This window comes from Crocuta crocuta, unplaced genomic scaffold (genome assembly GCF_008692635.1).
Source record: "Crocuta crocuta isolate KB4526 unplaced genomic scaffold, BGI_CrCroc_1.0 scaffold139, whole genome shotgun sequence".
NCBI classification, from domain to species: domain Eukaryota; kingdom Metazoa; phylum Chordata; class Mammalia; order Carnivora; family Hyaenidae; genus Crocuta; species Crocuta crocuta.
The window spans coordinates 3,357,459-3,382,726 of record NW_027533258.1 but is presented as its reverse complement, the minus strand read 5'-3'; the positions used below and the strand labels follow the sequence as shown (position 1 = coordinate 3,382,726).

The 25,268-nt window shown below is 39.8% G+C and overlaps 1 protein-coding gene, 1 long non-coding RNA gene and 1 other non-coding gene across 6 annotated transcripts in view; 2 read left to right on the top strand and 1 right to left on the bottom strand.

The window, feature by feature from the left end:
* Positions 1-216, bottom strand: part of LOC144217330 (uncharacterized) — a 1,053-nt gene extending 837 nt beyond the window's left edge. The window contains exon 1 of the long non-coding RNA XR_013330877.1: positions 156-216. This is a non-coding gene — a long non-coding RNA (uncharacterized LOC144217330). The remainder of the gene's footprint in view (positions 1-155) is intronic.
* Positions 1-25,268, top strand: part of ZNF624 (zinc finger protein 624) — a 31,458-nt gene that overhangs the window by 348 nt on the left and 5,842 nt on the right. The window contains exons 1-5 of one of the 4 annotated variants that reach the window (XM_077746895.1): positions 135-193; positions 8,214-8,288; positions 10,645-10,707; positions 19,294-19,420; positions 20,455-20,550. In XM_077746895.1, coding sequence (XP_077603021.1) covers positions 8,256-8,288; positions 10,645-10,707; positions 19,294-19,420; positions 20,455-20,550 — 319 coding nt within the window. In that variant the 5' untranslated portion in view covers positions 135-193; positions 8,214-8,255. Of the gene's footprint in view, positions 1-134; positions 194-472; positions 651-8,197; positions 8,289-10,566; positions 10,708-19,293; positions 19,421-20,454; positions 20,551-25,268 lie in introns of those variants that run through there. The other 3 variants (XM_077746894.1, XM_077746893.1, XM_077746896.1) reach the window with 3 other exon arrangements.
* On the top strand, positions 3,003-3,133 carry LOC144217355 (small nucleolar RNA SNORA51). The gene has a single exon (XR_013330886.1). It is a non-coding gene; the product is annotated as a small nucleolar RNA SNORA51 (small nucleolar RNA).

The window sequence follows — 25,268 nt, the reverse complement described above, 5'->3', positions numbered from 1 at the left end:
CCCCTGACCCGACCTTCCGCCTCTTCCCAGTCCCGCGCCTTTGCTGGAGGCGGTGGGGGGACCCCCGATGGGCATTTAGGGAAAGGGGGCGAGGCTGGAGGAAGGACCGTCTCCGTCCTGGCTTCCGGAGCCCCAGAGATGGACCGGTTTCACACCTGATGACCTGGCAGGTGGATGAACTGCTGTCCTTTCGGTAACCGAGGCACCTTTTCCCTCCGTCTCGTTTTACGGCGTTTCAAGTAATCGCTTTCAAATCCCTGGTCTCCGCCACGCATGGTGATGGCATCCTCGCTTTGGTTGGGAAATGCCGGGCTGGTCCGTGGCGCTGACGTTCTCAACAAGAACGTGGGCCCCTTCGTTATTGTAGAATAGCGAAGCCGGCCGAGGAGCCACAAAGAGGAATTTCCCAAGTCTTGGATACTTCCGCAGTGCCTGGGCAGACAGACAGGGCTTGGGTGAAGTCACAGTATCCAGGGGGAAGAAACGTCTAGGCGGTTACGGCTATGGGGAGCTGTTAGGCTATGGGAAGCTGTTAGCCCGGGTTAGGGGTCTTCTGCATAATGTCGGAGGTGAGAGGAGCTGCGCCAAGCCTCAAAACTCGTGCTCCAGTGATGCGCCACTGGACGCATTTCTACAGTAGCCAAACTAAGGTTAGAACCGGGGGTAAGGGGTGGGGTCGGGGGGACAGCCACTCTGGAACTCTATCACGACACCAGACTCATATGTATATATAGTTACTTCTTACTGTCTGCTTGGAAAGTGTAGAAAAGTAGAAGGACGTGTAAACATCACAGGCCCAGGGCTCCGAGGTCACAGTGGACTTGGCTCACTCACTGGCTTGTCTTTTTCTCTATGCGTTCTTACACAGTCGAGATCGAGCTGAATATATGGAAGTTTAAACAGCCTTGGCTATTCTGATTATAAAATTTACAAAGATGCGTATTGCACAGTTTGGTATTAAACGTATTTGAGTAGCATTAACTATATGGCATATTGCCAAGGAGGAGGTCATTAATCTTTAAAAGTTTATGGGGTTCCTGGATGGCTCAGTGAGTTAAGCATCTGACTTCAGGCTCAGGTCATGATCTCACTATTGGAGCCTTGGTAGAGCGGTGCATCGGGCTGTGTGTTGACAGCTCAAAGCCTAGAGCCTGCTTCCAGTTCTGCGTCTCCCTCTCTCTCTGCTCTACCTGCTCATGATCTGTCTCTCTCTCTGTCCCTCTAAATAACTAAATAAATAACTAAATAAACAAACATTGAAAATTTTTTGAAGAGTCTTTAATTTAGGGTTGAGGAATTAGTTTTCTTTAGAACAATATTTCTCAAGATAAGTGTTTGAGATGCTTGTTGACAGTGTAGATTTCTGTGTCTCCTACCCAGAATAGAGATCCTGATTTAGATCTTGGATAGAGCTAAGAAATTTCCTTTTTTTTTTTTTTTTAAGTTTTTTTTTTGTAGTAATCTCTACACCCAACGTGGGGCTTGAACTCACAACCCTGTGATCAAGAGTCACACACTACTAACTGAACCAGCTGGGCACCCCAGAATTTCCTTTTTTTTTTTTTTAATGTTTATTTATTTACTTAGCATGAACAGGGGAGGGGCGGAGAGAGGGGGAGAGCAAGAATCCCAGGCAGGATCCGCCCTGTCAGCACAGAGCCCAATTTGGGCTCTGTGAGATTCAATTGGACTGAAATCAAGACTCAGATGCTCAGGGGCGCCTGGGTGGCTTAGTGGGTTAAGTGTCCGATTTTCGCTTAGGTCATGATCTTGCGGTTTGTGGGTTCGAGCCCCGCATCGGGCTCTGTGCTGACTGCCAGCTCTGAGCCTGGAGGCTGTTTCAGAGTCTGTGACTCCCTCTCTCTCTGACCCTCCCCTGCTCACGCCATCTCTCTCTCTCTCTCCTAGAAATAAATAAAAAATATTTTTAAAAAAATTAAAAAAAAAAAAAAGAGATGCTCAACCAACTGAGCCACCCAGGTGCCCCCAGAATTTCCTTTTCAATAAGTGTGCCTAATGAGCTTTTTGCATCTTCAGATTTAAGATGTGGGGGTTTTCTAATTGTATGTAGGAGTTTTCTGGGAAACAAATGATTGCCATTAGATTTGCAAAGGGACCCATGACCTAAAATAAGTTAGGGAAACACTGAAGTATGGGAAAAGCACTTTTATTAGTAACTCTGAGACTTCATTATAAAAATCAAGAGTCAGATGCTCAACTGACTGAGCCCCCCAAGCACCCAGGAAATACTGTTCTTTCTCATAAAAGTCTGAGTTTTTAGGTGACTGGCAGCTCTCTTCTATTAGGTCATCTAGAAACCCAGGTTCCATTCCTCTTTTTGCTTCATCACCTCCTAGGGATGTTGTCGTTCCTGTGGTAGAAGCTGGCTCACTTTTTTTTTTTTTTTAATGTTTTTTATTTATTCTCAGACAGAGAGAGACCGCGTGAGCAGGGGAGGGTCAGAGAGAGAGGGAGGCACAGAATCTGAAGCAGGCTCCAGGCTCTGAGCTGGCTGTCAGCACAGAGCCCAATGCAGGGCGCGAACCCACGAACTGCGAGATCATGAACTGCAAGATCACGACCTGAGCCGAAGTCAGACGCTTAACCGACTGAGCCACCCAGGCGCCCCGAAGCTGTCTCACTTTCATCGTTTTGCATTGAAAGCCTTTTGTAGGGGAAACAAAGAACTGGAGACCAAGCCGTTGCCTTGTAAAGATGTGATGTCACCTAGGGGCACGTGGGTGGCTCAGTTGGATAAGTTTCAGACTCTTGATTTCAGCTCAGGTCATGATCTCACAGTCTGTGTATTCCAGTCCTTTGTTGAGTTCCACGTTGGGGTCCAAGTTGGGCTCCACGTTGGGTTCCTTGCTGGGCTCCATGCTGACTATGCAGAGCCTGCTTGGGATTCTCGGATTCTCTGTCTCCTCCCTCTGCCCCTCCCCCGCTGACACGTGTGCTCCCTCTCAAAAGAAATAAACAAACTTTAAAAACATAAACTGCCAAGCCTCCCGGTGCTTACCACAGGCTGTGTTCTTACACTGACTGTACAGAAAGAGGAGGCAGAGTAAATCCACCCATATACACCCCAACCCAGGTGCTTTGCCTGGTCTGTATTGTGAATGGGGGGACATGGGGAAAAAAAAACAACTGTCAAACTCCTTTAAAAAAAATGTGACATCACCTCTTTTATTCAAGTGACCTGGGCACATCTACCTTCAAGGTGGCTGGGAAAGTTGGGTGGCCTTGTGGCCAGCTGAAATTTCAAACCTTTCTCAAGGAGGAGGGGAGACTGGATGTTGGAAGGCAATTAGCAGTCTCTACGACATTGGCCTACTTAAGTTTTCTGCTGTGTGAGTCAGTCTTAGAATATATATTTTTTTATGTTTTTTATTTTTGAGAGAGAGAGACAGCGTGAGCAGGGGAGGGGCAGAAAGAGAGGGAGACACAGAATCCAAAGCAGACTCCAGGCTGTGTGCTGAGAGCACAGAGCTGGATGCAGGGCTCGAACTCATGAACCGTGAGATCATGACCTGAGCTGAAGTCAGATGCTTAACCAACTGAGCCACCCAGGCGCCCCTATCTTAGAATATTTTTAAACAAAAACTGTTCTTTGGGAAATTATATTTACTTATCTTTGTCTTGCTCTGTTCCTGCTCTTAGGAAAAAATTTTATCCTTTCACCATTTAGTGTGTGAGCTGTGAGCTTGTCATATATGGCCTTTATTATGTTGCATTATGTCCTCTCTCTACCCCCTTTGGTGAGAGTTTTTATCATAATGGATGTTGAATTTTGCCAAATGTTTTTTCTGCATCTATTGAGATGATCATACAATTTTTAGTCTTCATTTTGTTAATGTAGTGTATCACACTGACTGGCTTGCAGATATTGAACCATTCTTGCATCCCTGGAATAAACTCAACTTGATCATTGTGAATAATTCTTTTGATGTATTGTTGAATTGAGATTGCTACTGTTTTGTTGAGGAATTTTGCATCTGTGCTCAACAGTGTTATTGACCTCTAATTTTCTTTTCTTGTGGTGTCCTTGCCTGGTTTTAGAATCAAGGTAATGCTAGCCTTGTAAAATTAGTTTGGAAGTATTCTTTCCTCTCTGTTTTTTGGAAGAGTTTGAGAACAGTTGGTATTAATTCTTCTTAAACGTTCAATAGAATTCACCAATGAAACTACCTAGTTCTGGACTTTGTGTTTTTGGTAGATTTTTTTTATTATTGATTCAGTTTCCTTACTAGTATTTGGTCTGTCAGATTTTCACTTTCTTCATGATTCAGTCTTGGGAGATTGTATGTTTTAGGAAACTACTCATTTCTTCTAGGTTGTTGGGAGTTTGTATGTTTTAGGAAACTACTCATTTCTTCTAGGTTGTCCAGTTTGTTGGCATGATCGTTTTTAGATCCATAGTGCCTTAAACTTTAATGTGTGGCATATGAATCAACTAGGGATCTTATGAAAAAGCTGATTCTGATTCAGTGAGTTCTGTAATTGGACCTCAGATTTTGCATCTTTCACAAGCTCTCCAGTAATGTTCATGCTGCTGTTCTTCAGGTTATGTTTTTGAATATAAATCTCTTGGATGTGTCTTTTTAAAAACGTTTTTTTAAGTTTATTATTTTGAGAGAGCCAGAGAGAGTGAACGGGGGAGGGGCAGAGAGAGAGAGAATCGCAAGCAGGCTCTGCACCATCTATGTGGACCCTGACGCGGGGCTCGAACTCATCAGCCACAAGATCATGACCTGAGCCGAAATGAAGAGTCGGATGCTTAGCCTATTGAGCCACCCAGGTGCTCCAAAATGTTTCATTTTTAGATGACTAGACGATTGTGGCAAAGAAAGATTGAATTATTTTTTTTTCATATCACACAGCAAGTTGATGTAGTGGAAAAGGTGTGAACATTGGAATTAGACTGATTTGAGATCATATATGGCCTCAAGTAAATAGTGTAATTTTTCTAAGCCTCATTTTCCTCCTAGGGAATCAGAATGTAATTACCATTGGGTTGATGTGAAGTTCAAGTAAAAAGGTATTTTACGGGAACCTGGCTGGCTCAGTAGAGCATGCAACTCTTGATCTCGAGGTCATGAGTTCAAGCCCCACGTTGGGGGTAGAGTTTACTCAGTCAGAAGTAAATAAATAAATTTATACAAAGAAAAGGTATTTGGGGCACCTTGGTGGCTCAGTCTGTTGGACATCTGACTTCAGCTTGGGTCTTGATCTTATGATTTGTGGGTTTGAGCCCCACGTCAGGCTCTGTGCTGATGACTTACACTCTGTCTCTCAAATATGAATAAATATTAAAAAAATTCTTTTTAAAGAAAAAAGAAAAGGTTTTTTTTTTTATTGTCAAGTTAGCTAATATACAGTCTATATAGCACGCTCTTGGCTTCAGGAGTAGATTCCTACAATTCATCACTTACCTACAACACCCAGTGCTCATCCCAACAAGTGCCTTGCTCAATGCCCATCACCCATTTTCCCCGCACCCCTGCCCTCCTACCCCTATCAACCCTCAATTTGTTCTCTGTATTTAAGAGTCTCTTATAGTTTGCCTCCCTCTCTGTTTGTAGCTATTTCCCCCCCGCCTTCCCCAATGATCTTCTGTTAGGTTTCTTAACTTCCACATATTAGTGAAAACATACCTGTCTTTCTCTGACTGACTTATTTCATTAGCATAATACCCTCCAGTTTCATCCACGTTGTTGCAAATGGCAAGCTTTCATTCTTTTTCATTGCCAAGTAGTATTCCATTGTGTATATATATCATGTTTTCTTCATCCCTTCATCAGTTGATGGACATATGGTCACTCTCCATAATTTGGCTATTGTTGATAGCACTGCTGTAAACATTGGGGTATATATGGCCCTATGAATCATCACTCCTGTATCCTTTGGATAAATTCCTAGTAGTGCTATTGCTGGGTCGTAGAGTAATTCTATTTTTAATTTTTTGAGGACTCTCCATGCTGTTTTCCAGAGTGGCTGCATCAGTTTACATTCCCACCAACAATGCAAGAAGGTTCCCCTTTCTCCACATCCTTACCAACATCTGTTCTTTCCTGAGTTGTTAATTTTAGCCGCTCTGACTGGTGTGAGGTGGTATCTCAGTGTGGTTTTGGTTTGTATTTCCCTGATGATGAGTGATGTTGAGCATCTTTCCATGTGTCTGTTAGCCATTTGAATGTCTTCTTTGGAAAAGTGTCTATTCATGTCTTTTGTCGATTTCTTCACTGGATTATTTGTTTTTTGGGTGTTGAGTTTGATAAGTTCTTTATAGATTTTCAATACCAACCCTTTATCTGATATGTCATTTACAAATATCTTCTCCCATTCTGTTGGTTGCCTTTAGTTTTTTTGATTGTTTCCTTTGCTGTGCAGAAGCTTTTTATCTTGATGAGGTCCCAATAGTTCAGTTTTGCTTTTATTTCCCTTACCTTCGGAGATGCAGCCACTAAGAAGTTGCTGTGGCTGAGGGCACAGAGGTTGTTGCTTGTTTTCTAGGATTTTGATGGTTTCCTGTCTCACATTTAGGTCTTTCATCCATTTTGAATTGCAAGAAAGTGGTCCAGTTTCATTCTTCTGTGCGTTGCTGTCCAGTTCTTCCAGCACCATTTGCTAAAGAGACTGTCTTTTTTCCATTGGGTACTCTTTCCTGCTTTGTCAAAGATTAGTTGGCCATACATTCGTGGGTCCAATCCTAGGTTCACTATTCTATTCCATTGGTCTGTTCTAGTCCATGTGTCTGTTTTTGTGCCAAATACTGTGATGACTACTTTGTAGTACAGGCTAAGGTCCGGCCGGGATTGTGATACCTCCAGCTTTGGTTTTCTTTTTCAACATTATTTTGACTATTCAGGGTCTTTTGTGGTCCCATACATATTTTAGGATTGTTTGTTCTAGCTCTGAGAAGAATGCTGGTGTTATTTTGATTGGGATTACATTGAATGTGTAGATTGCTTTGGGTAGTATCAACATTTTAACAATATTTGTTCTTCTAATCCATGACCATGGAATGTTTTTCCATTTCTTTGTGTCTTCAGTTTCTTTCATAAGTTTTCTGTAGCTTTCAGTGCACAGATCATTTACCTCTTTGGTTACATTTATTCCTGAGTATTTTATGGTTCTTGGTGCAGTTGTAAATGAAATCAGTTCCTTGACATCGCTTTCTGTTGCTTCATTATTGGTGTATAGGACTGCAACTTGATTTCTGTACATTGATTTTATATCTTGTGACTTTACTGAATTCATGTATCAGTTCTAGCAGTTTTTGGGTGGAGTCTTTCAGGTTTTCCATGTAGAGGATCACGTCACCTGCGAAAAGTGAAGTTTGACTTCTTCTTTGCCAATCTGGATGCCTTTTATTTCATTTTGTTGTCTGATTGCTGAGGCTACGACTTCCAACACCGTATTAAACAACAGTAGTGACAGTGGACATCCCTGTCATGTTCCTGATCTCAGGGGGAAAGCTCTCAGTTTTTCTCCATTGAGGATGATGTTAGCTGTGGGTCTTTCATATGTGGCTTTTACGATGTTAAGGTAGGTCCCTTCTATCCTGACTTTCTTGAGGGTTTTTATTAAGAAAAGATGCTGTATTTTGTCAAGTGCTTTTCCTGCATCTATTCACAGGATCGTATGGTTCTTATCCTTTCTTCTACTAATGTGCTCTATCACATTGATTGATTTGCAATACTGAACCAGCCCTGCAGCCCAGATATAAATCCCACTTGTATTTTAAAAGATCTTGTACAATGTCTGGCCTGCTCGGTGTGACTACATTTTTTTTTTTAATGTTTTATTTATTTCTAGGAGAGAGAGAGACAGCATGAGCAGGGGAGGGTCAGAGAGAGACGGAGTGACAGACTCTGAAACATGCTCCAGGCTCTGAGCTGGCAGTCAGCACAGAGCCCGACGCGGGGCTCGAACCCACGAACCGCGAGATCATGACCTAAGCGAAAGTCGGACGCTTAACCGACTAAGCCACCTGGGCGCCCCTCGGTGTGACTACACTTAATGGTATTAAAATGTCACAAACTCCAGGAACAAGGATCTTTTTTCCTCACTGATCTTGGAGGTTAATCTTGGGTCCTTTAGGGAAGTCATGCTTCCTTATAATGTCAGGATTCCAATTGGGTAAATCTGAGGTTTCCAAGGTAGGATTGATTTTCATCGCTTATTTCTCTTTCTCAGCTATGTCTTTGCAGGACCCCACTCTTGACAGACAGGGGAACACAGAGGAAGAGATTATGGCAGCTGTGGTTTTTTCTGTTGGACCTCTGGTAAGTTGGGGTTTCCTCTGGTCCTGACCTGCCTCTTGGTTTGTTTGTTTGTTTGTTTTTAATTTTTTTTAGCATTTTTAACTTATTTCTGAGAGAGAGAGAGACAGCATGAGAAGGGGAGGGTCAGAGAGAGAGGGAGACACAGAATCTGAAACAGGCTCCAGGCTCTGAGCTGTCAGAACAGAACCCGTTGCGGGGCTTGAACCCATGAACCGTGAGATCATGACCTGAGCTGAAGTCGGCCACCCACCAACTGAGCCACCCAGGTAGCCCCCTGCCTCTTGGCTTGAAAGCATGTCTATTTTTCCTGAAGTCTATGACTTCTCCGTCTCAACCACACCCCTCTGATAACTGAATCAGATTGTTTACATCCATGAAAATTGGGTTCATCATAGTGAAGCTTGTAATCTATAAGACGTTTCACAGTATATATGGAACCAAGTATCAAGACTCATGATCTTTCAAAAAATACTTTTGCTATCGTTTGATAGACAGTCTAGGAAATTTACTTTTGATGTTAAATTTGTATTGTTCCCAGGAAATTTCAGTTTTTTGTGGGGTAAAAGAATAGAATATTTTAAATTGGAAATATCGTTTAAGAGATTTGGGGGAAGCACGTACACGCAGACACACCTGCACACCCTCTTAATTAAGGGGGACCATGCCTCTTTTGCCCACTGTCAGTGATCTCGTCTTTTCTACCCATTAAGAAGTGAACAAGCTTGGGGCGCCTGGGTGGCTGACAGCTCAGAGCCTGGAGCCTGCTTTGGATTCTGTGTCTCCTTCTCTCTCTGACCCTCCCCTGCTCATGTTGTCTCTCCCTCAGAAATAAATAAAACGTTAAAAAAAAAAAAAAGAAGTGACCAAGCTTGATAGATGACATGGAGAGAAAGATGTTTAAGACACAGAGCTTGGCTGTAGGGTGCTTACAGTCTCGCTGAGGTAAGGCCTACAAAAGAAATAGTTATGTTAATTTGTTAGGTGAATAATAGCTGCTTAGCTCTATGATAAACATGACGAGTGCTAGGTAAGAAAAGAAATGGGCATTCGTATGGGCAAAACTGGTCGCAGAAAGCTCATGAGGACACTTAGACTTAGGTAGTACTCACAACTGGGATTTTAGTTGTCATAAAGTATTTGTAAGGGGACTTCAGGTGAGAAGGAGGCTTAAGGGCCAGAGAACAGTGGGGTGAGCTAGTGATTCCAGTTGGAAGGTTTTGGAAGATAGGACTGGAAATTAGATATTTAAGCTGAATCTTTTAATGTTTCCCTGGAGACATTTAGGTACATATATGTATGTGTGGGTGTTTGAGATGGGTGTCAGTGAGAGACTAGCTGTGTCTTAGCAGTGACTTTTTGAAATAGATTCTGAAGAAAGAACAAATATAATTTGTTCTAGTAACGATCCGCAGTAGCGTATAGTAGTGACCTTTTATTCTTTGTAGCCAGGATGTATAACATGTGAATAGTCCTTAAAACATGCCCTTGGAAAGAGAAATAAAAAGCAAAATGTTACACTTGCTCAGCATCTCCGAAGTATTTGTCTAGGATTGACATGGCCAGACCCATCCCTAATTACCAGAGGGTGATGTTCACATCATCATTAATTTTCTGGAAGCTGAATATTTGTGTTTTTTAGATTAGAACTTAGGAGGGGAGAAATAAGATAACATTTTTTCTCAGTGGACTTTCAGTAGTTTTATTACCCATAGTTTTTTTTTTTAATGGCACACACAAAGCCTAAAATCATAAGTTATTAACCGAAAGATATAGTAAAATACCATTTCATTTATAAAACCAGGCCCTAATAGGGATACAGCTTATAAGGTTAAGAAGATATTGTAGTGAGAAGTCCCCGAAATACTACCTGAATAACTATGAGATGTTTCCCCTGACCCCCCCAACACTGAGATGATTTTCAATTATGCAAAATACGTAGTGTTAGCAGGTTTTGAATACTATTCTTGAGCAAGATAGATACTGTCTGAGAAATATGTTTCAACTCTATATGAAAAGGGAAAATTCTGTAGCACCTGAAGCCCTCTTACTATAAGTCTATTTTTTGTTATATAAGTAGGTTCTGTGTTGAAAGCCTCCTTCAAAAACTATGCAGTTTCATTTTTCTCAGTCTTGCATTTGTCATTGTCTCAAAGTTAAAGAAGATTGAATGTTACTATGGGATGGTAATTTCAGTGCTTAAATTAAGCAATAAAAGGGGTTTAATTTCAGCCCTAAATTAAACAATAAAAGGGCCATCCCGTGTATGCCACATCCACAGTGGACCGTTGGTACCTGATGCTCTGCTGTGGGTCGTCAGCAGCCTGTCGCTGAGTGATCATATCCTGTATCCCTTCAGAATCCTGAAGTCTCCAAGCCAGATGAAGACCACCTTCAGGCAGAAGAACCAGAATTGGTAAAGGTAATGCCTAACACATTACATGAGGGGAATTAAGTGCCTCTTTTACGGCGCCTGGTTCCTAATGTTCCTAGTTCGTTGCAAGTTTGCAGCGAATACCGTCTTGCTTGATAGTATAGTAATCCCAGGGCTGGCCGCCTCAGTTTGACAGATTTCATTTCCCTCGATGGCAGTCCCAGTGTGGCAGACAGTCACATCATAACTGCTGATGATAAAGTAGCCTATATCACATGCTCTGATTCATGCTTTGCATCGCGAGACTCAGCACCATTAAAAATATCAAGAATATATCAGCATCAGTGGAAATCTTCCTAAGATGTGTTTAAATTGGTTTAGATTTTTTATTGCATTATATAGTTAAGCTGACTTTCTTATTCACGAGTATAAAATCCAACTGATTTTTCCAGAAAAGAGCAAAGTCGGAAATGTATGAAATGTGTTAAGAAAAATTCTCTGAAACTTAGAAATAAGGCAAAAGGTAAAATTATCCCCTTCCAGTGTCATATTAGACCATTGTCTAACCAGCCTAAAGGCCATCTGACATAGCGCGGGGGTCTATGTTGTTTGATGTACTAGTTACTAGTGGTTAATATCCAGATCCTCAAAGTCCTGTTAACTTGTAGAACATTGAACATTTGCAAATTATTTTACCGAGGAGAAAAAATAAGCCCAAAGTTTATGGTTTTATTGCCCTTTTAGGACATTCATCAGGTTTCTAACTAATTTTGGAGTCTTACTCCAACATTTGTTTTGCTGCAGTCGCCAGACAGCTGCTTTTCTGTCTCCTTTGAACGAGCTCGGTCAAGCAGCTGACCTCTCATCAATGACTTAAGTAAATCTTTGGCCCGTGTTGACAATACTTGTAGAATTACGGGTTTTAAATTTCTTACTGAAGGATAGTTGACATACAGTATTATCTTGGTCTCAGTCGTACAGCATAGTGATTGGATAACTCTGTACATTACACGGTGCTCCTCATAATGAGTGTAGTTACAATCTACCACCATACAACGTTATTACAGTATTATTGTCAATACTCTATGCTATACTTTTCATCCCTGTCATTTTGTACCTCTTAATCTCCTTCACCTATTTCACCCATCCTCTCCCTGCCCGCCAATAACCACCATTTTGTTCTCTGTATTTGAGTCTCTTTCTGTTTTTTGTTTGTCCATTTGTTTTCTTAGGTTCCACATATAAGTGAAATCATATATTTATCTTTGATTTACTTCACTTAGCATAATACCCTCTAGGTCCATCAATGTTGTCAGGAATGACAAGTTTTTTTTTTTACTTTCTTATGACTGAGCAGTATTTCAGTGCACGTCCATGCGTGCGCGCGCACGTGCGTGTGTGTGTGTGTGTCCCAATCCTTCTTTATCCATTTATCTATCAGTAGACACTTGTGGTGCTTCTATATCTTAGCTATTGTAAATAATCCTACAATAATCATAGGGGTACATATATCTTTTTGAATTAGTGTTTTCATTTTCTTTTGGATAACAACCCAGCAGTGGAATTACTGAATCATATAGTAACTCTTGTTTGAATTTTTTAAGGAACCTCCACACTGTTTTCCATAGCAGCTACACCAGTTTGCATTCCCACCAACAGTACACAAGTGACTCCTTTTCTCCACGCCCTTGCCAATTCTTATTATTTCTTGTCTTTTTTTATTTTAGCCACTCTGACAGCTGTACAGTGGTATCTCATTGTGATTTTTGCTTTGCATTTCTTCTGTTGGCCATTCATATGTTCTCTTTGGGAAAATGTCCATTAAGGTCACTTGCCCATTTTTAATAGGATTATTTGTTTTTTTGTGGTTGAGTTGTGTGAGTTCTTTTTATATTTTGGATATTAACCCTTTATCAGATAAATCATTTGCAAATACCTTGTCTCATTCATTTAGTTGCCCTTTTTCTTTTTTTAATTTTTTCAAGGAAACACTATGCCCAATCTGGGGCTTGAACTCATGATCTGAGATCAAGAGTTTCAAGCTCCACTGACTGAACCGGCCAGAGCCCCTCAGCAGGTTGCCTTTTTGTGTTGACGGTTTCTTTTGCTATGCAAAACCTTTTAGTTTCCTGTAATCCCAAATGTTTATTTTTGCTTTTATTTCCCTTGCCTCAGGAGACAGATCCAGAAAACTTCCTAAGGCTGATATTCATCAGTTGCTAAGGCCTATGTTTTCTTTTAGGTGTTTTATGGTTTCAGGTCTTAAATTTGTTAGACCTCCCTTTCCAAAGGAGAATCACGGAGAACAAAGCCCACAAAACACAAAAGGGGTTGGTTATTCAGGTTTATTTTAGTCCAGCCGGGCGGCCCCTCCCAAGCACCCGAAAAGTCCTCAGAAGACAGCCCTGCTGAGCCATAGCTCAGGGTTTCTATAGGGAGAGGGGCGAAGCCGGTGTACAGAAGCGAGAATTTTGTGGTTAGAGGTGGGGGTTGCTTAACAGTTGCTTGAAGAACATGTTTGACCGTCCTAATCACAATGTTCACTAAAGATTTACATCTCAGGGACTTGCTGCAGCCAGGAGGAGCTAGGTTGCTCAACCCCTGACCTTTTACCTTTGTTTGAGATCAAACAATGGTTGGTGTTTCCTCATTTACAAACCCCTCACCTTTTGGCCCAAGGGAGTTTTTACACATTTAGGTCTTTTAATTCAGTTTTACTTTATTTTTATGTATAGTATAAGAAAGTGGTCCAGTTTCATTCTTTTGTATGTAGCTGTCCAGTTTTCCCAACATCATTTGTTTGAAGATTCAGTTTTTTTCCCCATTTATTTTCTTGCCTCCTCTCTTATAGATAATTATGTTTTTTTTAATTGCATAGAAGTTCAGCTCCTTTTTTTTTTTAGAATTACATTTTTAAGTTTTTTGTATTATATTTTGAAAGTTGGTTCTATACTAAGAATGTTTTGTGTAAAACTGGGCTTTTATTTTTACTTTTATGAGAAAATAGATTCTGACACTCAGTCTTAATTTTTATAAAGGTTTTTTTTTTTTTAATTTAGTACTGGGCCAGTCATTCTTTTTTTTCTTTAATTTTTTTTATAGTTTATTTTTGAGACAGAGAGAGACAGAACATGAGTGGGGGAGGGTCAGAGAGAGAGGGAGACACAGAATCTGAAACAGACTCCAGGCTCTGAGCTGGCTGTCAGCACAGAGCCCGACGCGGGGCTCAGACCCAGGAACCGCGAGATCATGACCTGAGTCGGACGCTTAACCGACTGAGCCACCCAGGCATCCCTGGGCCAATCATTCTTAAAATTGTTCTTTAATATATGACAGCTTAGACTTAAATTTTTAAGATAAAAATATTAATAGTTTCAGACTTTGAATCATGAACTGTAGGGAAATGCCATTATTTTTGACATGGTGAATAATTCATTTGGTTTATTTGTTAATAATTCATTTGTTCTTCCGACAGGAAATCCCTGGCAGAAGAGTAATTCTCTGTGGCTCTTTCTTAAATTCTACATCCTGTTTATAAGTACTGAACTTAGTTTTATTTAATTTTAATTCTAGAAAAACCAGTCTGTTAGTGATAATTTTTAACATTTCCATATCTGCATAAAGGGCAGATAGAATTTTCATAGGATGCGTGTTGAATCTGTTGATCAATTTGGGAAGTATTGCTATCTTAATATTAAGTTTTATAATGAGAAGAATATGGAATGTCTTCCCATTTATTTAGGTATCCTTTAGTTTCCTTCAGTGATGTTTTGTTATTTTCAGTGTACGTGTCTTGCACATCTTTTGTTAAATTCATTCCTAAGTGCTTTATTCTTTTTGCTGTTTTTTTGTTTTTTAATTTCTGAGAGAGAGAGGGAGAAACAGCATGAGCAGGGGAAGGTCAGATAGAGAGGGAAAATCTGAAACAGGCTCCAGGCTCTGAGCTAGCTGTCAGCGCAGAGCCCGACGCGGGGTTCGAACCCACGAACCGTGAGATCATGACCTGAGCCAAAGTTGGACGCTTAACTGACTGAGCCACCCAGGCGCCCCGTCTTTTTGCTGTTTTAAATGGATTTTTTTCTTAATTTCTTTTTTGGAATGGAATGGGAATTGCTAGTGCATAGGAATAGTTGACTTAGGTATATTGATCTTGTGCCCTGAACCTTGCTGCACTAGTTTATTTAGTTCCAGAAGGGTTGTTTGTTTGTTTGTTTGTTTTTGCACAAGCATGTATGTGGATTTTTGGGGGGTTTTCTATATGCAAGATGATATCATCTGTAAGTGGAGGTTATATCATTTCCAAATAGAATTTTACTTCTTCCTTTCCAGTCTGGGTACCTCATATTTCTTTTTCTTCTCTAGTTTCTCTTGCTAAAACTTACAGTACAGTATTGAATAGAAATGAGGAGAGGGGACATCTTTGTGAGGTTTATGATCACAGAGGGAATGCATGTAGCCATTCACCATTAAGTATGATGTTAGATTTGGGTTTTCATAGATGACCTCTATCTTGTTGACAAAGTTTGCTTCTATTTCTGGTTTGCTGGATTTTCTCACATACTCTTTTGGGTCTATTAAGATCATTGTGTGGGTGTTGTTCTTTATTTTCTTGATTGATTTTAAGATATTAAATGAACTTTGTATTCCTGGGATAAATCCCATTTGGCTATGGCATATATTATGTTTTCTTTGTTGCTGGATTCAAGCTGAGTCAGACTGAATTAATTCTGTCTGGCTCTTCCTTAAATTCACATTTGTCTTATTTTGGTAATACTGGCCTTACAGAATAAGTTGAGAATGTTTCCTTCTATTTTTTGGAAGAGTTAGTGAAAGATTGGTGTTAATTCTTGAAATATCTGGTGGAATTCAGTGAAGCCACTTGAACCTGGTTTTTATTTGTGGGAAGTAGAATTATTATATTCATATTTTCTATGTCTTCTTGAGTCAGTTTTGGTAGTTTGTGTCTGCCCATTTTATTTAGATTTTTCTAATTTGTTGGCATACAGTTCATAGTATTCTCTTATACTTCTTTTATTTCTGTAAGGTCAGTAGTAATGTCTCTTTTTTCATTCCTGATTTTAGTAATTTGAGTCTTCTCTTTTTTCTTAGTCAGTGTAGCTAACAGCTTTGTAATTGTTGTTATCTTTTCAAAGAACTAAGTTTTGCATTAGTTGATTTTCTCTAATTTTCTATTCTCTATTTTATTTATCTCAATGCTAATATTAATTATTGCCTTCTGCTTTAAAAAAAATTTTTAGTTCACTCTTCTTTTCTAGTTCCGCAAGGTATAAATTGATTTTTTTTATTAAGTTCTTAATTTAAATTCCAGTATAGTTAACATACAGTGTTAAATTCCAGTATAGTTAACATACAGGTGTACAATATAGTAATCCAACAATTCTGTATATTTACCCAGTGCTCATCATGTTTCATATACTCTTTAAGCCCCATCACCTATTTCATCCATCCCTCACCCAGAGCAAATCTTAGCCAAGTATTATCTAACTTGAGACCTTTGTCTGACTAGTCAGCTAATCAGGATCTTTAGTTTACTGGATCGTAGAGTATGGTGATTATCAGAGTTTGAATTATGGAGCCAAATGGCCTGAATTTGAATCTAGACTTTATCTCTTTTGAGAAATTGGGCAAGACGTGGAACCTTTTCATGCCACACTTTTCTTATTAGCACCTTCCTTATTGTGAGGATTCAATCATTATGTAACAAGCCCTTACTACCTCCATACTTGGTAAGTATTATGCACTATACATATGCAAAAGGAGAGAGTAGTTTCATGAATCACTTTGTACCTGTTGCCTGCCTTCCAGTAATTATTGGACCATGGATAATAATCACGTTTCATTTGTAATCTTACCCTCTGTCACTAATTATTTTGAAGCATATACAAAACATTATATAATTTATCGATAAATATCTCATTATATATCTATAGCAGATGTGTTTTAATGTTATATACACTACTACAGTTACAGCTAAAAAATCACCAGAAAGCCTTAATATCAAATGTGGAGTTGGTATTTGTTTCCCCAATTGATTCATAGGTTATGATTAGTTAATGTTGTCTCTTAGGTCACTTTTAGTCTAGAGTTTTCCCCTTTTCCTCTTTTTTTCCCCCTTGTAATAATTCATTGTAAAACTAAGTGATTTCTACTTTAGAACTGTGTTGTCCAATATAGTAGCCACTAGCCACATGTGGCTTTTAAGCACGTGAAATGTAACTAATCCAATCTGAGATGTACTGCTAATTTAAGATTAACTAATACAGTCTGAGAGGTACTATTAATTTAAGATGCATTATTAATGTACTATTAATTTAAGATAGAATGTCATTAATAATTTTTACAGTGATTACACATTGAAATTATATATAGCCTAAATATGTTATGTAAAATAATTTCACTTTTTTTTTCTTAAGTTATTTATTTATTTATTTTATTTGAGAGAGAAAGAGAGCACCTGAGCAGGGGAGGGGCAGAGAGAGGGAGAGAGAGAGTTCCCAATGCAGGGCCTGAACTCACAAACTGTGAGATCATGACGTAAGGTGAATCCACGAGTCAGACGCTTAACCAGCTGAGCCACCCAGGTGTCTCCTCACTTGTTTTCTTTTTAATGGGGCTACTGGAAAACCTTATATTACATATGGGACTTGCTATATACTTCTATTGAACAGCATTGATTTAGAATTTCACACAGTATGGATTTTATTTATTGTGTCCCCATGGGGATATTTAACATGTTCATCTCTCCCCTGTATTTACAGTATATTGTTAGTTTGATCTAGAAGCTTTATCTGATTCCAGCTTGATTATTTTAAAAATGTTTTTGACAATAGTATTTCCTGTATCTGGTGTATGCTACCAGAAGGCACATAATGCCTAGTGGAGAGGCCTCTTTGATATATTAGCAGCCACTGATGACCCTTGAATTCATCAGAGGTTGCAAAATGATGATGTTCTAATTCTTTTATTCCTTTTCGTGTATTAGCTGGAATCCTTCCATAAAGAGAAATCTCTCCCATTCAACACTGTGATCACACTTGATAACCATAAAAATTATATTTTACATAGGAAAAGGACAAAAGGTTAATTCTTTTCTCTTTATTTAAATAGTTTCCAGGCATCCTCCAAAAATGATCAATGAGTATTTTTATAGTATTATTATAAAATCATTAATTTAAAGGTATTTTTGAAACCCATTTTGTCCCATTATTTGGCTAATGGGAGACTCTTCAAGTTGCCTCCTGTGTCTTAGATATCCTAGTAATTTTTTTAAAAATTTTTTTTAATGTTTATTCATTTTTGCAAGAGAGACAGAACAAGAGTGGGGGAGGGGCAGAGACAGAGAGGAAGACACAGAATCTGAAGGAGGCTCCAGGCTCTGAACTGTCAGCACAGAGCTTGATACGGGGCTCAAACCCATGAACCGTGAGATCATGACCTGAGCGAAGTCAGAGGCTTAACCGACTAAGCCACCAAGGCGTCCCTGTCCTAGTAATGTTTGATAGCTTGCTTGCCTTTTAGTATCACAGAAAGTTCCAGGCCCTGATTCCTTTTAGTGGGCGGTAGAGTCTAGCTTGCATAATGTTATTTTATTACTGTTTTTATTTTTAGGTCTTTTCAGAGGACAAAGCTAGAAAATATATTTTTTTTCTTAAAAAATAAAACAATTCATGAGTTTATACTGACACTTTCAATTCAAATTTGGATCTATAGAGTTATTGCATAATCTCATCAATATTAATTCTTCTTTCTCCCCTGCCAAGTTTATTCCTTCTTGATGACACCAATATAATAATGTGTTTTATCAAACACTACACACAGAGCAGTTACAAAATAACATTTTCATCGTTACCACCAACAATATGACTATTTATTGAAAACATACGGTTTTTGCAGCTCTTTTTCTTCTTGGGATGTATCTCACAAAGGATAAACAGAAAACTTGCTGTGTTTTAAAGTTACTTAAAATAATTTCCCTCTGATGAATGCATATGCTTCAAACTGGTTTCATTTTACTTTTAATTTTTAGGAATGACTTTTTAAATTAAAATTTTTTCTTTTATAATAATACATTTACATGGTTCAAAAGTAATATCTACAAAACAAGAAATATTTGAACGAGTCTAGCTTCTTTCCCAGTCCTCTCCATTTTCCTGCTCCAAGTGAAAGCTTATAATGTTCTGTATCTACAATCTGAATGATAAACTGCATATTTTATTAAGCCATATTCTATAAATTTAGAACTGAAAAATAGCTGATGTTGTAAATAAGCCAGGGTTTTGAGGGAGAAAAGAGGATTTGGGTAGAAATTCTCCTTTTCTAGAGAAGGAGGAAACCATGCTGTTTGACACCAGATTATATAGTAAGGCCAATATTTCAAAGTTAGAGAAGGTCAGATTTGAATTAGCATGAAAAGAAAATTTTGCTTCAAGCAAAACTCTTGTGGTTTTATGTTCTTGTCACTAGAGAGATTCATCCTTTACGGGTTGAACTGGTTGACTTCAGTGGTCATTTGGTGGCTGTGAGTTCTGGAAGTTTCCTCCAGTTTGTATGTGTTATTCTGCCCGACAGATCTTACTATGTAGTCCCCAGGTGATGATAGTGTATTTATTTTAGGATCCCGTGACATTTAAAGATGTGGCCATAGATTTCTCATTAGAAGAGTGGAGGTTGATGGACCTTTCCCAGAGGAACCTGCACAAGGATGTGATGCTAGAGAATTACAGGAATCTTGTCTCCCTGGGTAAGAGTAACCTTCATGCATGTACCCATTTGCCCACGTTTGTTGAAGATAGAGAACCTTTATTTTATTTTATTTTATTTTATTTTATTTTATTTTATTTTATTTTATTTTATTTATGTATGTATTTATTTTTATTTCTAGGAGAGAGAGAGAGAGACAGCGTGAGCAGGGGAGGGTCAGAGAGAGAGGGAGTCACAGACTCTGAAACAGGCTCCAGGCTCTGAGCTGGCAGTCAACACAGAGCCCAACGCGGGGCTCAAACCCACGAACCGCGAGATCATGACCTAAGCGAAAGTCGGACGCTTAACCGACTAAGCCACCCAGGTGCCCCAAAGATAGAGAACCTTTAAAGTACTTAAGTGAACGTGCGGTTAGAGCTTAGGCATTAAAATCTCATCTTGTGGGGATGTTGCTGGGAGTCATGCTCTCCCTCGCTCTGAACTAAGTGGTCTGCCCATGGTAGAGTAAGAAATATGTATTTCATTGGTATCTTGGAGATTGTTGACAGTCCCCAGATTTAGGACTAACATTTTTCCTGATCACTTTTATAAATGGGAGCTATAGTTATCAGTACCTCCAGAAAGAAACAAACAAATGCATTCATTTTCTTCCTAAACTCAGATTACTCCCATCTTCTATTATCCCAGAAAACCTGGGATCATAGCGTTGGGCTCCTTTGAGGTAATGTTTGTAATTCTCTGAAACTCCATGGTACAACAGAACGTTCTGCTATGATGGGAATGTTCTGTATCTGTGCTGTCCAATATGGACGGCACTGGCCACTTGAAGCTGCTAAGGGCTTGAAATCTGGCTAGTCCAACTGAAGAGCTGAATTTTAAACTTTACATGGTTTTAACTAATTCACATTCAAACTCAAATAGCCACATGTGACTACTGAAAAGTGTATTGGACAGTGCACCTCAGGAGCTCCCAATAATGGCCACTCTGCACAGAAGATTAAGAGCTGAGACTAAATTTGGCAATAGTTCTTACTCATAAACACAGGCAAATCCTATTCATTTTTCTCTAAACAGGGCTTGCAGTTTCCAAACCAGACATGATATCTCATTTGGAGGATGGAAAAGGACCATGGGTGGTAGTGAGGGAAATTGCAAGAACCCCCTATCCAGGTGAGTTCATACAAACCAGGAGGATTGGATTTATGTCCAGTTAATAGGTTATGGCTGGAGCAGAACATCTGAACTATTTGAGGGAGTATGGGTGCTGAAGCTATCTCAGAAGGAGGCTCCCCCCACCCCCCCACTTGCTTTTTCCGTTCCTCTCCTTCTCTCTCTGTTCTCTGCTTTGGGTTCCCATCCCGGCCTATCTTGCTTTCTTGAGGACATGATTTTCATAATTATCCCTTCACTCAGACATGCCGGAAACATCTCTTTCAGGTGTGTCTCTCAGTTAACTTTACATTTTTCTCATTTGTGTAACTACTGTCTGACCTCTCTTCATTAAAATGCTTTGTCATCACAGATTTTAATGTTTATTTATTTATTAGAGAGAGAGAACACAAGCAGGGGAGGGGCAGAGAGAGAGACACACACACACAGAATCCAAAGCAGGCTTCAAGCTCCCAGCTCTGAGTTGACAACAGAGAGCCTCATGTGGGGCTCAAACCCATGAACCGCAAGATCAGGACCTGAGCCAAAGTCGGATGTTTAACCTACTAAGCCACCTGGGCACCTCTCTGCTGATATTTTTAAGTTTATTTATTTTAAGAGAGAGAATGAGCAGGGGAGGAGCAGAGAATGAGGGAGAGAGAATCCCAAGCAGACTCAGCACTGTCAGCACAGAGCCTGACGTAGGGCTCGATCCCACAAACTGTGAGATCATGATCGGAGCTGAAACCAAGAGTCAAATGCTTAACTGACCAAGCCATCCAGGTGCCCGCCACTGATTTCTTTTAAGCTAAACCTATTTACTCATTATTTAACTTGCAGGTGACCCTGCAAGCCTGCTGAAACTTTGGGGGAACCCTCCTGTTCTCCTTTGGTTTCTTAACTAATTAAAAATACAGACAAGGAATCCGTTGAGAATTAAAATACAGTATCTATTCATGTATTGAACTCCCCTTTATCGGACCTCTCTTTTCTGTGTACTGGGTTAGGTACTAGGTCTACAGCAATGAGTGGGATGGACCAGGTCCCTGCTGTCATGAAGATTATATTTTAAGAAGTTGACAAGTATATAAATAAAAACAAGCTAAATGGCAGATGTGATAACCTTCAGTTATGAGATACACTGGGTGAGATATGAGATATGAAAGAGTAGCTGCGATGGGGGTGAGGGTACCTTCCTCAGAGAGTGTGGTCAGGGAAGGCTTCTGAAGAGGGGCTTCTAAGCTGAACCTTGAAGACTCAGAAACAACCAGCCAAGGGAAGAGGAAAGGAGAAGCATTCCAAACAAAGGATGTGACACAGAATAGAATGAAATGTGTTCTAGAACTTGAAAGGGGGCTGAGGCAGGCTGGTATCAGTGAGGCAACAGCTTGCCCATCCAGGGCTTTGTAGGTGACAATAATGACTTTGGATTTTAATCAGAGTAAGAGAGAAGGCATTGGCAGACTTTAACCAAGGATTTTTAGGAAGTAACTCTGCAGAAACTGAACTTGAGGGCATTAAATCAGGTAGTCAACAGGTGGTTACAGTAGTCTAAGCAGAGATGATGACTTTGATTGAGGTGATAATAGAGATGGAACAAGAGAAATGGATTCTAGTTCACTTGAACATTCATTTTATCATGATGCCATGCATACCACACGTATGTGTTACATATATTCTTTTCATATGTCAATATTATATTTTTTACTCAATTTTAATTAACCTATAGTTTTATATGAGTTTCAGGTATACAGTATTATGATTCAGCAATTCTGTACATCACTCGGTGCTCATGAAGAGAAGTGTCCTCTCACCCTCCTTTATCTACTTCATCCATCCCCCAACTCACCTAACCCCTGGCAACCCCCAGTTTGTTCTCTGTATTTAAGAGTCTGGAGTTTTTGGCCTCCTTTTATCTTTATTCATTTGTTTTGTTTCTTACATCACACATTGAGTGACATCATATGGTATATGTCTTTCTCTGACTTATTTCACTTAGCATTATACCCTCTGGATCGATCCACATCGTTGAAAATGGCAAGATTTCACTTCTTTGATGACTGAGTAATATTGCATCCTATATATACACCACATCTTCTTCATCCATTCATGTATCGATGGACACTTCGATGGCTTCCAAATCTTGGTTATTGTAAATAGTACTGCGGTAAACATAGGGGTGCCTGTATCTTTTCAAGTTAGTTTTTTTATTTTATTTGAGTAAATACCAGTAGTAGAATTACTAGATCATCTGGTAATTCTGTTTTTAATTTTTCGAGGAACCTCCACACTGTTTTCCATAGTAGCTGCCCCAGCTTACATTTCCACCAACAGTGTATGAGGGTTCCTTTTTCTTCACATCCTCACCAGCATTTGTTATTTGTTGTGTTTTTTATTTTAGCTATTCTGACAGGTGTAAAGTGATAACTCATTATGGTTTTGATTTGCATTTCCCTGATGAATAATGAAGTTGAGCATCTTTTCATGTGCCTGTTGGCACATCCGCATGTGCCTGTTGGCCATCCGCATGTCTTTAGAAAGACATCTTTTCATGTCTTCTGCCCATTTTAAAAAAAAGTTTTAATGTTTATTTATTTTTGAGAGAGACAGAGTACAGCAAGGGAGGTGCAGAGAGAGACACACACAGAATCTGAAACAGGCTCCAGGCTCTGAGCTGTCAGCACAGAACTGGATGTGGGGCTTGAACTCACAGACCACGAGATCATGACCTGAGCCAAAGTTAGGCACTTAACCGACAGAGCCACCCAGGCACCCCCTTCTGCCCATTTTTTTAATGTTTTATTTATTTCTGAGAGAGAGAGAGAGAGAGCGTGAGCAGGGGAAGATCAGAGAAAGAGGGAGACACAGAATCTGAAACAGGCTCCAGGCTCTGAGTTGGCTGTCAGCACAGAGCTCGACACGGGGCTCCAACCCACGAACCGTGAGATCATGACCTAAGCCAAAGTCAGACACTTAACCGACTGAGCCACCCAGGCACCCCACCTTCTGCCCATTTTTAAAAAAATTTGTTAATGTTTATTTTTGAAAGAGAGACAGAACATGAGTTGGGGAAGGACAGAGAGAGAGAGGGAGACACAAAATCTGAAGCAGGCTCCAGACTCTGAGCTGTCAGCACAGAGCCCAACATGGGGCTTGAACTCATGAACCATGAGATCAAGACCTGAGCCAAAGTTGCACACTCATCTGGCTAAGCCACCCAGGTGCCCCCAAAATCTTTAGTTTCCATTATTTTTTTTTTATTTCTCTCACTTGGAATTCATTTGGCTTCTAAAATCTATGGCTTGATATTTTTATCTGTTTTGGAAAATGCTTCAGCATTATTTCTTTGAGTTTGATTTCATCCCATTCTCTCTCACTTCTTGCCCTACCCTTCTGGGACTCTTTTACATCTCTGTTAGACCTTATCACTCTATCCTGTGGGTCTCTAATGTTTTTTGAAATTGAGTTTTCAGGTTTTTCATCATTCTGTACTTCAATATGCACATTTTCTACTGCCTGTTTTCCATTTTGCTAGCACTCTCATGTGTCAAATCTACTGTGTGTTGCAGCCTACCCTTTGACTTATTTTCCAGTTCTAGAATTGCCATTTGGTTCTTATTTTATACTTTCTAATTATTTGGTGAAATTACTGGTCTTGTCTTACTTTCTTGAATATACTAACCATGATTATTTTGAAAGTTTATGTCTGACATCTCAGCTGTCTAGATTCCTTCTAGATGTGTTTCTTCTCTTGACTTTTCTCTAATTTTTGTCTTCTTATATGCCTATTATTTTTCATTGTGAGGCATGGATATGAAAACCTATAACAATAATTTGAGGTTCTGGATTGTGTAACTTTCCCCTAGAGTACTGTTTGCTTTTGGGGTTGTTGTTTTTAAAGTTTTTATTTATTTTTGAGAGAGAGAGAGAGACAGCGTGAGCAGGAGAGGGGCAGAAAGAGAGGGAGACACAGAATCTGAAACAGGCTCCAGGCTCTGAGCTGTCAGCACAGAGCCCGATGCGGGGCTCGAACCCATGCACCGTGAGATCATGACCTGAGCTGAAGTCAGATGCTTAACCGACTGAACCCCCCAGGCACCCCATAAGCACTGTTTGCTTTTGGCAGGCCACCAGGATAAAGGTTGTAACAATCCTCAGTTACCTTAATTCAATTAGACATTTAAGAGAGCTGGTTTCTAGGGTTGTCCTCTTAGTGAGCCTAAATTTAAAACTTTGTCTTTCTGAAAAATATTACACTGTGGGGTGGTGGTCTTACAACTTGTTTGTATATACAATGTAAAATTTTCTATTGTAAACTGTTTGTAAAAAAATAAAATAAAAATAAAAAAATAAAATTTTCCATTGTACTTCTTTTAAATTTCTAAACTCGAGCGCCTGGGCAGCTCAGTCGGTTAAGCGTCAGACCCTGGGTTTCGGTTCAGGTCATAATCTTGCAGTTGATGAGTTTGAGCCCAGAATTGGGCTCTGTGCTGACAATGTGGAACCTGCTTGGGATGCTCTCCCTCCCTCTTTGCCCCTCCCTGACTCACACTCTCTCTCAAAATAAATTTTAAAAAATTCTATAAATTTGCAAACTCATTTTCAGACAATTTTTTCTCTGTTTAAAAAAAGAATTAGGGGCACCTGGATGGCTCAGTCGGTTAAGCATCAGACTTCGGCTCAGGTCATGATCTCACGGTTTGTGGCCTCAAGCCCTACCCCACCCCCCCCTCCGGCTC